General features: G+C 47.1%; 1 protein-coding gene across 1 annotated transcript; it reads right to left on the reverse strand.

The window, feature by feature from the left end:
- Positions 1-9,729: 9,729 nt before the first annotated feature.
- cyp26a1 (cytochrome P450, family 26, subfamily A, polypeptide 1) lies at positions 9,730-13,801 on the reverse strand. The gene is made up of 7 exons (NM_001278843.1): positions 13,613-13,801; positions 13,310-13,534; positions 12,785-13,066; positions 12,526-12,675; positions 12,316-12,450; positions 10,144-10,290; positions 9,730-10,068 (listed from the first exon to the last, which is right to left on the reverse strand). The coding sequence occupies exons 1-7, from the start codon at positions 13,799-13,801 to the stop codon at positions 9,730-9,732; spliced, it is 1,467 nt and encodes a 488-aa protein (NP_001265772.1).
- Positions 13,802-14,137: the final 336 nt, after the last annotated feature.

The raw sequence follows: 14,137 nt of genomic DNA on the forward strand, positions 1-14,137 counted from the left end.
CTGAAACATTCAGAGGGAGGTAGTGAGATTTTCTGAGTAAAATTCTTTTAGTTTTTTAGTTTAGTTTTTTTAGTTTTAGTTTAGTGATGATGAGTCTCCACACAAACTTCATCCCTGAAAGCTGCAAAACCCTAAACTCAGCAGCGGCGTAAAATAATTGTTACTTGGCCGCAATATTTAGTGGAGGAGAAAACAGTCACAAAAACCTGGATGCTCATTCTGGTTTAAACTTCTGCTGATCACCTGTTCACTTATTTTAGGAAAACAAGTGCAGACATGCATGACAGTCAGTCCCAACAGAGAAGAAGGAGGAGAGAGGTTCAGATGATGATGATGATGATGGAGAGAAAGAGCGACGATTAGCTGATGATGAAGAGGGAGAAGAACGGAGAGCTACAGAGGAGGGGGCTGGGGAAAAGGCATTACTCAGAAGATCCTTCTGAATGGCCTTCAAAACAAACATTTGGGGGATAATTGAGGCAAAACATGATTGAAAATAGCTTTGAAAAATGTTCTGCTGGGTCATAAATACAGATCAGATAAGAAGTAAAGAGATTTAAACATAAAAACATTGTGTTGGTGTTTAGATGACTTTAGGAAGGGTGGATGGGACGTTTTCTAAAGTGCATTTATGTCAGGTGGGGGGTGGGGGTTCATAATGTGGCCCCATACCCCCTATGAAATTGGGTAGCTGCGCCCCTGCGTGTAGTTTGTGTGTTTGTCTCACTGCAGGTTGTGTGTCGGTGTTTTTACAGGAACCTGAGGTGAAGAACGCGGGTCGTACTGCTGAAGCTGAACTGGAGGTACGTTCTCCTCCTGAGCGTTACATAAGCTGAGACGGGCGGGCGGGGGGGGGGGGCAGGTTAACTGGAGAACACTGAGGCAGGAGTTCAACCAGGAGTTCACGCAGAGGTCGCTCCTCTTCTGTTTTCCCCTCAGCGCCTCTTCCTTTAAATGTGGAGGCTTTACTCGGACCGACCTCCGTGACGTCTCCTCTCCTTCGTCCACAGGAGTGTTCTTCATCGCTCCGTGATGTCACACGGCAGAGTGGGCTGAACCTCTTGTTGTAGCTGCAGCTGACGCGACGTGCTAGAGTTGTGGTGCATCAACCTTTTCGATGATTAGGGAGAAACAGGTGAAGGACCTTTGAGCAAGGCAGGATATAGGAACGGGGAAGGGGGGGAGGCAACCCCCCCACCGACAAACTGTGCCCCCCCCATGTGATGGCCCACCAAAATCCACAATTAACTAATGAAATAAAAATGACAAAAAATTACAATAACAGACAAAAAAATGTAATAAAAAGACAAATGCAGCCTCCCCAGAGCCAAACCAGGGTCTGACTTGTGCCTGTCCCAAGCCCGGTAAAGGAAAGGACAGATGAACACGGCCTTTTAGTGCCTCTGAGGGATTTCACAGTTCCCCTTCCCAATATTCCACCTGCACCTTCTGGTGGGGCTGGCTGAATCCCGGCGTGCCTTTGAGCAAAGTCCTGATTCCTCCAACAGTCCAAACACTGAAGAAGTGAATCACCAACATGAAGCTGGATGGCGGAAAAGCCTGACAGGTTCTCTTAAAACACAAAGCGACATCACATTTACTGCACAAACATGAAAGTGTTGCACGTTACGCACAAAAAAACACAGTTCATCTGTGTTGAGACACAAAAAGCTGAAAAAGCAAAAGCAGCTGAAGAACATCTGATCATAGAACTGTTTCAAATAGAACCGAGAGACACGTCGTCTCTGTTTTATTGATGCGACAGACTGTTAGAGAACCCGTGAGAAAGGAGATCTTGGTCTTTAAAATTTGTTTCCTGTTAGGAATAAAAGCATCAGCTCATTTGGTTTGAAAGATTTTTACATTCCAATCAGTGTAAAAATGTTTGCAGGTTGTACTGAAACAGAGTAACTAGACATGTAGATTACCTGTTATTTAAAGTAATCCCTTACTTTACATCTTAGAATTAGAATGACAAAACCTGCAGAAGCAGAGCATGAATCTACAGAAATAACCAACAATCAGCTTCTCAGATCTGAGGTGATTCTTGTTGCGGTCCTCACTGTACTTTGCTCGACCCTTCAACTGTTTTCAGAGTCATGACTTAGTCCCGACCGTCTCTTCCTTCCAGAGTTCCTCATTCACGGACCGGGTGGTGAACTGAAGCATGGAGGTCCGAACTCTGTGCTCTCATGATGGTGACGTCATCCACCTTGACGGGAGCAGACATCTCATCTGGACATGGAGGTTCAGAACGAGAGATGTGTGTGTGTGTGTGTGTGTCTGTGTGTCTGGGTGTGTGTGTGTGTGTGTGTTGATGGGTGGAGGATGACTGCTGGATGGGGGTTAAGGTAAGGTGGAGCAGGCTGGGGTAAGACCGGGGTGAGGGTTTAAGTTGAGGGCAGAGGGGAACGGGAGGGGAAGAGGTGTGTGTGTGTGTGTGTTACGGTTTAAGTGAAGGGCAGACACAGACTGCCTGGGAGTTTCTGTCCTCTCAATGACCTCCTCGCCTCCACACACCATCCCAGCGCCGCTCTGACGTGTTCATCACAAGTGTCAACATCTTAGTTCAGTGGAAAGCAGCAAAGCAGTTTTCCTTTCAGGTGCATGAGAGCCTCACTGTCTGTAGATGAGAAAAGATCCAGGAAAACAACCGATGGAAGAGGCGGATCAGAGAAACAGCCTGAAGTCACCAAACCAAAGAGTGAAACATGTTTCGCTGGAACAGATTTCCTGTTTGACACATTCAGTCAGAGTTGAAGGATGAGATTAAGCTGAAGTTCCTGAGCAGCTGCTGAACAAACTTGTGACATCCTACCTGGGAACCAAAAGTTCTCCTCATGATCGGGTGATTTCACCAAATCCTAATCCTGTGGAGAAATCTGCTCAACATCTGAAGATTTCAGAGTTTCACCATCATCTACTGAACTCAAAGCACCAGTGCAGGTTCCCCAAATTTGGTTCAATGTGGGAAAGACTTGAGACTAGACAACTAGCCAGAAGACCATCATAAATATCCTGTCAGCTTATGGCTAAACCACTATAAGGAGGCTGGCTGTTCACAAAGGACTGTGTCCAAGCACAGCAACGGAAAGTCGAATGGAAGGACAAAATGTAGCAGGAGAAGATGCAGCAGCAAAAGAGACGACAGTGGACTTCAGCGGATCATCAAAAGGAAGAGATTCGAGAACCTCCAGAAAGACTGGAATGAGGTGGAGGAACAGCTTCAAAAACCACCACATTCTGACGCAGTCGGGAGACGGGCTTCTGCTGTCGGGTTCCTCTCCTGAGCCTGGACCAACGGAGGAAACGTCTCAACTGAGCCAAGAAGGACCGGACTGTTTCAGGTCTCAACGTCCAGCAGGACCTGGTCTCTGTCCGAAGAAGATGGACAGATCCTTTTGGAAAGACTTTCATTTGATCTATCTATCTATCTATCTATCTATCTATCTATCTATCTATCTATCTATCTATCTATCTATCTATCTATCTATCTATCTATCTATCTATCTATCTATCTATCTATCTATCTATCTATCTATCTATCTATCTATCTATCTATCTATCTATCTATCTATCTATCTATCCATCCATCCATCCATCCATCCATCCATCCATCCATCCATCCATCCATCCATCCATCCATCCATCCATCCATCCATCCATCCATCCATCCATCCATCCATCCATCCATCCATCCATCCATCCATCCTGTTGGGTTTTATGAGTTGAAACAGCAATTTATTTACTACTAAACCCTTAAAATCAATTATACAGTGGACCCTGAATCCATGAGTGTCAATTTTTTAATAGAATCATGGAGATGAATGCACTTTTCCATGATACTCTATTGTTTTGGGAAGGCTGCCTTGATGCTAATCTGCAGTTTGCCATAAGAGAAAAACAATAAACAGGAAGTGGAAAATTAGACCCGGAACTAAAAGAGGGTCTGATGAAGAGTGTGGTGGTCATCATCACCTCCCATCTGCTGTCCTGTAGAAACTCCTGGTGTGTGTGAAGGGCGTAAAATGGCGTCAGTGGTTTTGACCTGGGTGTCTTGGTGGGAGGCGGGACTCAGAGATGAGCCTCTGTTGGGGCTAAAAGGTGGCTGCCATCTGACGCCTCTGACAAACGAGAGGAGCGGGTCAAGAGTCCAGCTGGAAAACAAGTCAAACTTGGCAGGATGAAGGCCACCAGAAAACTGTAGTTGATGGAAAAATACAAACACTGGTTTGTAGAGTATCCATCCGTCTTTTCCTGGTTCTCCGGAGACGAAGTTGGGGGCCAACAACAAATGAAATTCAGTTCAGACCATTCAAGAGAGCAAGTTCCTCCTCCTGGATCTTCTCTGGGGCCTCCTTTAGGTGGGACAGGCCTGGAACATCATGTCCCACCCGAGGGAGGCCAACATTTATTTTTAAATTCTAAAATTGATCTAAACTTGATTCCTTTTTTTTTTTTTTACTACTTTTTTTAGAAGCTATCCGTTTTTTGTGTGGAATTTGACACTGTACTTCACACTGTTGGACTAAATTCAACACAAACACAACCGCCGATCTCCCGCCTTGTGACCTGTGTTCAACCTCTGTCCTGCTAACCTGCATTTACCGCCCATCAAAGGCCAATAGTTCACTCTCAGCCTGACACGTGTGATCAATTGACAGATTTATCATGTAAAGCTTCTGCAGCACAAACACTGATCTCTCAGAAGGAGGCGGCGTGCGAAGCGCCTCCGTCATGTTCTGTAATATCGACGTGACCTCAGTCATAAGAGGAGAAACCACTCCCATGTTTGTGTGTGCAGCTTTAAGGTCGTGCCACACAGCTGCTAAGTACATGTTGCACGGATGAAAAAGTGGTCATATGTGGAAAAAGTGAGAAAAGTTACTTGAAGTTGTCACAGATGCATCAGGAATGAAGCACAGAAGTACGAATAAACAACACAAAGAACACGTAGAGCATGAACGTGTGATTGTCGTGCTGTTTACCTGTAATTCATCAGTGATTCATGCATCAATGACGTCATTTGAACGTGATATGTGCGCCGTATTCGTGATCTAAAAGTTACACATCTGTGGTTCATGTGTCAAAAGTGGAACGGCCGGGGGAAGACACAAATTTGTGTATGCAACTCACAAAATTCACACACAATTGCACGAATGCATAAACTGCGTAATTCTCAACTGACCAAAAATGTGACATGTGACCTTCCGGGTGTGAAGTTGACGTGACATTTTTGGGGGTGTTTTCATTGCTGTATCTACTTAACCGTTTCTACGTTTGTTGCTTCACAAAAACGGAATTGTAAAAATGCTGAAAACACTTTAGACTTCTCTGAAACCTCCTGATCTGAGGTCCATCCTGTTTCATCATTCTCTGGGTGGGAGGGTTGCTGGAGCCTATCCCAGCTGCAAAGGCGGGGCACAGCCTGGACACATCTCGTCCTAGAACAGAGAACACAACATTTGAGTGACGTCTGCGCAGACCTGAGGCTACCGGTCCACAGCATTCTGCTGCTTCTCAAAGCAGCTCTGGAGTTTATCATCATGGCGTTCCTCTGTTCAATCAAAAGTCGAACAGAAGAAGCCCAGGATGTCCAGCCTGGACCTCGCTGACGCTCTGTAGAAATGTACACAGGCAGGAGCTGTGATCACGCCTGCAGAAACCGATACGGCCCCAGCACCGGCGGGTAATTACGGCGCAACAAAAGCATTATTGTTGTGGTCATTATCATCATCATCATCATCACAGCTGAACAGGGCTTCCATATTCTGAGCCGAGCCGGTCGCAGAGGTCAAGTTTGATTCAACCTTTTGTTTGGGATGTCCAGGAAAAACACTGGAAGCACGTTTGCCCCCCTGAGAAACGTGTTTCAATGTAAAGCTGAAAATAATGAGCTGTTTCTATGACGATGGAAAGTCTTGCTGTGTCCGGGATGGTTGGAACCAAAGCTCCGCCTTCTGGTTCTGAATATGACCCAAACTGGAAAACAAATCATTGCAGAGCCTCAAAAAAATGCTGGATGCTGAAGGGAGCAACTCTTCATCAGCTGCTGTTAAAAAAACAACAACTGATCTACTCCTAAAATGAACTTTACTCTGCTTTCAGAAGATTTCTATTGTTTCTACTGTTTTTACCAAAGATCTGATGGTGCTGAACAAAAAACTTTTGTTTTAGTATTTCTTACAGCTTCAATTAGAGCTCCCGTAGGGGTTTGTCCAATCAGTGAAGCAGCAGCTGTTGCCATGCTGCCCCGGGGTTTACCACGCCCTACGCCCCCCCCCCCCCACCCCCCCCCACCCCCCGAGCTTCCTGTTTTCCTCCTTCCGGTTACCGTTACAGACTGTCCACAGACATGTGCAGGAATAACGTCCTGACGCCTTCAGAGGCCTCTGACGAGTTCTCAGTGGTCAATCTGCCGTTTTGGGCCAAAAACGTTCAAAATCTTTGGTTTTCTAGGACATAGTTTCTGCAGAGCGGCAGACGTTCCACAGAAATTCGCCTCTGAGTTGTGGGCAGTGCTGCTGATGTGGAGCAACGCCGTCCCCACTACCCCTGCCTGTTTCTGAGAGCTCGGCGCATAGGAGCTTGTAGCCCCCCCCCCCCCCCCCCCCCCCCCCAGCTTATTTTCTCCGTCACAAAATGTTGTTTTCATCACCACAGTTTGAATAAAGAAAAACAACTCAAGCCTAACATTCTGTCCTCCACGTCCACCATGATCAGACAAATGCCAGACCAACATGATAAAAACTCCATTTTTATGGGAGGGGGTCTTTAGGATGATCACATGTCCCCCCAGGAAAAACCATTCTGGGTATGAACTCATTCTGACAAAGATTGAGGTCCTTTGTGTCGCCGGATTCATCCTGAAAGATTATTTTTGTTTGTTTTGGAATCTTTCACTTGTCAATTCCAGTAGCTGAGCAACAAAGAGAAAATGGTCAAAGAAATAGGAGGATTGATGTCTACTGATGTCTAGCAAAGATGAACAAACTGTGAACTGGCTGAGATAACCAAAGGCTATGGTCCAAAAAAAATCCTCCAACGTCTTAGTTTTGTGCTTCTTTGGGTTCCCAGCTGACCTCTCTCATGGCGTTTTGAGCGTGTAAATTGAATGGGCTGGGAGTCGTGTACTGTCCGTGGAAACAGAGCTGTGTTTTGTGTGAGTGTTGTCGTCAGCAGCAGCTTCACCAGCTATTACTAAGATTTACTCTGGGCCATGTTTGGGCCTGTTGATCTGAGGAAAAACAAGCTCTGAACCTTGAGCTGCTCTGTGTTGTAAATTCCCCACAGTGCAGACAGAAACGGCCCTGCAGAGTCGTGTCTCCAGAGGGGGACGGACAATGGAGAGAGGCAGACGCTCTTTCAAGCCGAGAGAAGAGGCAGAGTTCAGAAAAGTTCATTGAGCCCGTTGGAGGGCAGGACCATCGGGGATAGGATGGCACCACATAAAGACGTCAGCCACAATTTACTATTACAATTTAGCCATCAAGCGGAAAGTGGAATCCACGGTGACTTACAGCAGCTCAGTGTCTGAGGATCCGTAAGTCACAACCAGTGGAGGAATTTTCAAAGGCGGCCTGAAGAGCGGTAAAACACCTTCTTAAACCCAGCTTGACTAAATATGGCGTGCTCCTTCTTTTCGGACGGTGGCGTTGTCTGGCTCCGTCGCTCTGCTTGCTGAGTTGTTCAGATAAAATATTGTCTCAAAAAGCAAATAGTCTGAATGCTGGGATCTATGCTAATCGTTCCTCTGCTTTTAACGTGAGACGAGTTGTTTCATAGAGATAAATTGAAAATGTGTCCGTTTTATTGGAAGGCTGACTGTGACGTCACCATGGCAACAGGAGGGCGGTCTCTCAGCTTCACAAACCTGAAGAAAGATTTCAGAAGCTGATGACTACACCAACTGTAAAGCAGAACTGGAGCTCTCAGTTATGGGTGACGGGAAGGGGAGGCGGGGTGGCTCCAGGCCAACAGTCCCGCCCACAGCGTAGAGGCGAATTCGTCCATTCATACTGCCGCTCTGCAGAAACTACGTCCTGGAAAACTGCTTTTTTCTTTTAAACTTGGCTAAAAACAGCATAATCTTCAGAGACTACTGGGAACGATTTGAAAATAGATCAAAAGATGATCAATGGGATTTGAGTCTGTTTTATGTTCACAGTAAAGTCATTCGTAGACCATTTGAGTTCAATTCAATTTTCTTTATTTCAAACACAAATGAAAATAGACACAAGAGTTAAAAATAGACGGATAAACCAAGACAGTGTGCTTGAAAAGGTTGAAGAGAAATCTTGTGTGACCCCGCCCTTTTCGTTTTTAGAACACCTGATTTCTATTTACAGTTTGGTTCAGAACATTCACATTATATTCTGCATAGCCCCTATGCAGAAGTGACATTTTTCTATTTATTGATCATTTCTGGCCTTGGACAGTTCCATCAGTGACTTCTGTACATGTTTGCTTTGTTTTAAACCTTCATCCAGTCTTTTCCATAAATCCACACCACAAATTGATGTTCACATTTTCTTTTGTTGTAGTACGAATGCTCTGCTTTTTGAACTTCAGCTGATTCCTTAGATCGTAACTCCCATCTCTGTCCGTCAACATGTGTTGTACAGTGAACATTAGTGGAAGTGAGTTATTTCTGGCTTTAAACATGAGTGTTGTTTTAAGTCTCAATAGTTCCCATAATTTTAATAAACCCGACTTTAACCCTTGTGCTATCTTAGATGACCCCCCCCCCCTTCCATTGAGGTGTTCTCCCTACCATGACAAAGGTGGATAAAGGTGGAAAGATTTCATGTCATCCATGGACACCAGTGAAGATCATTGAAGAAAAAAGGTTCAGAGCACTGTCTACTGGGTCTAGATGACCCACTCCCAATGTTAAAGTGCCTAGGATAGCACAAGGGTTACAAATAGCACGGTTATGTGTGTCCCATAATCCAGACCTTGAATTATTCCAGTAGCTTCATTTGTAGGACGTATAAACACTGTAGATTTGTTTTAAAAGTATTTCCCCAAAGTTCTACATTGTATTGTAAATGTGGTAGTATTATGGATGAATGTATGAGTAGACATGCTTTGTGAGTATATGAGGTGTTTTTTCCAACACTGCTATGCATGACACCACTTTGTGATAAAATGTCAAATCTCCAAGTCCAGTGAGCGGCTGTGAATGTGTCCTCATGTGCAGAAGTTACCCTCATGGGGCAGTTTATGGGCTTAGCATAGAATTCAGCAAAGACTGACGAATTGCAGATCATTTATGAGAGGAAGGCCCACTTTTTAGTAAATCAGCCCCCCCTTCTTCACAGATTCTGCTTTTCAGCAGCAGGTCACCTGCTCAGACAGGTGCAGGTCCTCATGTCAATCATCTTCCAGACCGTTCATTTCACTGTATGTTTACAGATCTTTGTTCCAGACAGGACTCCAGAAAACAAAGTCCGTTCACAAACCATTTATTAAATAAAAAGCTCCTTTCAACTTAAATAACCTGGGAAGATACAAACGTCATGAGCAGCCTATGTACACACAGCCTATAGCAAGACACTGTAGTGGTTAGAGATGGTAACTTTTAGTCCAAAGAATGATATATACACACCAAATGAATGACAGTAGAAAACCATAATGCTTTACGTCATCTACATTATGTACACGTCTTGAGGATTAAAGTAGAAACATTTCAATCCCAGTCCTAGACTCCAGTCCTCGACCTTCACTTCATTTTGGCAGATAGCTGGTGAACTTGGTAGGAAGGTTGTCCACAGGATACACAGTGGGTCCCGTTTTCATGGTGGGGGGACCATTCAATAGAGTCCAGTGACATCTGGACACCAGTTCAACCAGGACAATCTTCAGCAGAACTTTGGCAAATTCTTTTCCCACACACATCCTGGAGCCCCCCCCGAAGGGGATGTACTGAAAGCGAGAGGAGTCTACGAAGGATTTGTCCATGAAGCGCTCCGGCCGGAAGTCCTCCTTGTTTGGGAAAATGTCGGCCACGTCGTGGGTGTCGCAGATGCTGTAGATGACGTTCCAGCCTTTGGGAATCTGGAAGCCCTGAAACGGAAACGGCTGATCACTGAGAAGCTCCTTCACACACACCGACTTCCCTTTGCAGGTCTGGATTCTTACATTGAGCTGAAAGGTCCTCAGAGCGACTCTGAAGCCTCCAGGCACGGGGGGGTTGATCCTCAGCGTTTCTTTGATGGCACAGCCCGCGTACTTCAACCGCTCCAACGACTCCATGTTTAGATTCTGGAGGTCCATGCCCAGCTCCACCTGAACACGGGGATGGGAGACGAGGAAAGTCAAGGTTAGGAAACATAAAACGCTTCTGTGTTTAAAACCGTGTCTATGCGTACCTATGCTACTTTTTCAGGGTTTAGGGAAGAAAAAAACCACGTCCGTTGAAAGTTAAACCAATCAGAAAAGGGGATTTGGTAGTGACGTATGTGTCATGGTGCCTCTGGCAGTCTCTCCTCCCCCTCCCCTCTCTGCTCTGCTTCCTGATTGGACCAGCTGTGGACACTCACCACATCACCTACCAGCCTTCTTAACGGAGATCCAGCTCCAGCATTCATCACCAGTTCGTTGCTCCTGATGGTGCTTAGTCTGGTCTCAAGTTTTGAATTTTGCTCTCTACGCTTTTGTTCTATGTTGATCTCGTCTCTCCGCCTTGTCTACAAGACAAATAACCAAGAGTGTCTACCTGGGTCTCGCCTTCTCACGAGCAGACTAATCCCCACCAAGGAACCTGAGCCTCCAGCCACGCCACGACTCCAGCCAAGTCACCACCCCAAGCCACAACACCTGGTCGCCACGCCAGTACCATCACGCCATCGGAGAATTCGCAGCATACTTGACTACTAACTCTCATCCAGGAAAATAAATTCTTTACTCTCCATCTCTCTCTCTCTCTCTCTCTCCTGTGTTCCTTCCGGGTTCCAGTGTCTGGATCTGCTTCGTCTAGCGAGTCATGACATTATGGATGGCATGGCGTCCCTTTAATCCACAGAAGTACCAAATGTTTGAAAACAGATCATGGAGGAGAAATAAATAATTGCGGTATGTGTCTGGCGGGAATTCTATGCGTCAAGTCTCTCATAACGCAACAGAGCTGTGACAGGAAACGCCTGGAGTGAGATTTTACAGCGCTTTGACATTTCAGACCAAACATCTTCCAACTGTAGGTGATGGACATGCACTAGTGAACACTAGAAAAAGAAGCCCCTCCCTGCATGTCCAGTGTGAACACCATGGGCTAAATGCAGGTTCTTGAATGTGTGTTTAGCGCTAGTGTGTCAGTAGCTTAAAGGGTCTATATGATGCTTTTCTTCAGCCTTTCAGAGTAAACTATATCCACATATACGATCATATATGACCTTTGGCACACTAAACCATTTTTTATGAAATATGAAGTATTTTCACAGCTCCTCTTCCAACCCAGAAGTATGACGACTCTGAGGTCCCGCCTTTTGCTCCTTGTGGGTGCCGCCCATCTAATGATGTCATCCTAGAGCTGGCCTCTGCAGCATTTCTGCATTTCTTTTTCAAAGATAGATGTTCATATAAAATGAAATTTAGCCGATCACCACTAGCTCCATGGATCAAGTGTGTGTGTCTGTTAGCCCCGTGGCGGGGCTGCCAGCACAGACACTTCCTGGAAGGGGCGGTCCCTCACTTTGTGATGTCACAATGTGAGAACAGACTGGTTTTCGTGGGTTGGGAGGGGCTGGTGCTCAGAGAGCAGATTTTTTGAGGAATGCTCAGAAATGAATGGATCAAAATACCACTTTGGGGTTGTTTTTAGTGAGCAATTAACATGATAATTCACTTAAAAGTTCAAAATAGGGGATACCCTTAAAAAAGATGCAAGAAGCAGAAATCAGTCAACAGCTGGTGCAAAGACACACCCTGAGACCAACCCCCGTCCTGCAGTCTGCTGGTCTGAGGACAGTTCCTCCAGCATGGCTGCTGGGAGTAATGAACCAAAACACTTCAAATAATTCAAGACTTCCTTTGAATATTCTTAGCTTTTGTGTTTGTGATGCTCAAACTGACATAAGTGAGCTGCAGTCAGACAGATTGGTGCTCGTCTGCGGTCAAACCATTTGAAAATCTCAGGGTCAGAAGTTTTCTTAACAAATGCATCCCCAGTAATTTGAGCTCAGCTCATACAAGTGTCCTCCAGAAAGCGACATCCTGAACCCTCCCTGGGTGCTCAGTGTAAAACCTATGACCCCCACCTGACATTTAAACGTCCTTTCATTGTGGAACCAAGAGGGAATCTCCCAGAAACATCACCTTGTCCCTCAGCTCCTGCCTGAGTCGATCCACTGCTCCGGGGTTCAGGCCGAGGAACATGACCAGTGAGGTGGCTGTGCTGGCCGTGGTTTCATGGCCTCCGAACAGGAGCTCTGTGGCAGACTCCTTGATTCCCTGTAGACAGGAGACAGTGTCAAAGTTTCATCCGAACACGTTTTGTTGGATCTGCAAACGTGGGACGTTTGCTACCTGCATCCTGAAGGGCTCGCCGCTCTTCTTGCTGCTGTCGATGAGCTGCTGCAGCGCGTCTCTGTGCTTTGAACCTTTTTCAGACTCCTGCACCTTATTCTTTATGTTCTCTTCAATCTTGGAGTGGATGAAGTTCCTGGCTCGCAGACCCTACAAGGACAGGAGAGAGGAGGAATGGAAAGAGGTCCACAGAATGGTACATTCAAACAGTCTTTTGGGAGCCCGCATTCTGCTGCAGGGATGCTGATTGTTTCCTTACTCGGTACAGTCCACTGAAGGGCACATCAATGGGGAGAGAGAACAGGTTCTTGATCATTTCTTCAAATGCTTCCACCAGCTGCTGCTCGTCCGTCCTGATCTGCTCCGGCTCAAACCCCAGGAGGATCCTCATGGCGATGCGGAACATCAGCCGCTTCATCTCTGGGTACACCAGCACGCACGAGTCCCGGGCCAGCCACGACTTCACCGCCGCCTGAACTTCCTCCTGGATGACGGGGATGTAGAGCTCCAGAGCCTCCCTGGAGAAGGCCCGCATGATGGCCTGAAAAGACGGTCACAGGTTTATCCAAGAGGCCTTCAGCCACGGCGGCTTCAGGGACAAGGAAGCAGCCATGAGAGGATTGTTTCCAGCATTTAAAGAAAGCTGATTTTATGATGCAAATATGCATAAACACTGACATTAGTTTACTGTCAGGTGCTAGACTGAACTGATGGACATGATTGATGAAAACAGGAGAAGTCGGACTTCCCAGAAGAAAACAAAGTGAACCACCTGGAGACTCACCTTTTTCTTCGTCCTGTGCTGGGATCCGTGCATGTTGGAGAGCGTGTCCGAGCCCAGGATGGTGCGCACAGAGGCGGGCCACTGCGCAGACACGAGCCTGTGCTCCCCCAGCAGGATCTGCCTGACGTTATCAGCGCCGGTGACGCGCACCGTGGGGCTCCCGAAGAGGTGCGTGCGGTAGATGTAGCCGTACTTCTGCCTCTTCATGCGCAGAAACTTCCTCCTCTGAAACCAGCGGGGCACGTGATCAAACCACCCGCGCACCGCCACCGCCCGCTCAGACAGACTGACAGACAGACGTACCTGCAGGAGGAGCTGCAGCGTCTCTCCGATGAAGGGCAGCCCCATGGAGCCGGGGGGCAGCGGGCTGGCGCAGCTCGGGTCCGCGCCTCGCGCCAGGTAAACCTCCCACAGCTTCACGGCCACCAGGAAGAGCAGGAGCGGCAGCACGACGGTGCAGAGGAGCGTGGCGAGCAGCGCGCTGAGGGCCATGTCGCGGTGTGCGGGGCGCTGCGGCTCAGGTGAACGTCTCCCACAGACTGGGGTCCCGCGCGCTCCCCGCGGACCCTTTATAGGTTGCAGGAGCGCGCGCAGCCCTCACCTCCCTCAGATGAGTCAGTTCACGGAGAGTTCAGCCTAATTGCGGGGTGTTGCTGGCCCCGCCTCTGGCCTGCATTGGCTGATTTGCCTCATAATTTGTTTCAAGTGCTGCATCTTTAATCTCAACCTCCTGTTGCACGCAGACAATCCGCTGAAGGTCCCCCAGAAAATTCTCCCCGAAGACAATGACTGCGGGGCGCGAGGCGCCTTTGTTACCCTCATGACCGC

Source organism: Oryzias latipes, chromosome 19, assembly GCF_053564925.1.
Source record: "Oryzias latipes strain Hd-rR chromosome 19, Olatipes_Hd-rR_3.1".
Lineage (NCBI taxonomy): Eukaryota > Metazoa > Chordata > Actinopteri > Beloniformes > Adrianichthyidae > Oryzias > Oryzias latipes.

Coding starts and splice junctions, on each gene's coding strand:
- cyp26a1 (NM_001278843.1), bottom strand. CDS start 13,801: ATGGCCCTCAGCGCGCTGCTCGCCACGCTCCTCTGCACCGTCGTGCTG. Junction 10,291..12,315: donor GGCAGGAGCTGAGGGACAAG/GTGATGTTTCTG, acceptor CCCCGTGTTCAG/GTGGAGCTGGGCATGGACCT. Junction 10,069..10,143: donor TGAGGACCTTTCAGCTCAAT/GTAAGAATCCAG, acceptor TTTCCGTTTCAG/GGCTTCCAGATTCCCAAAGG.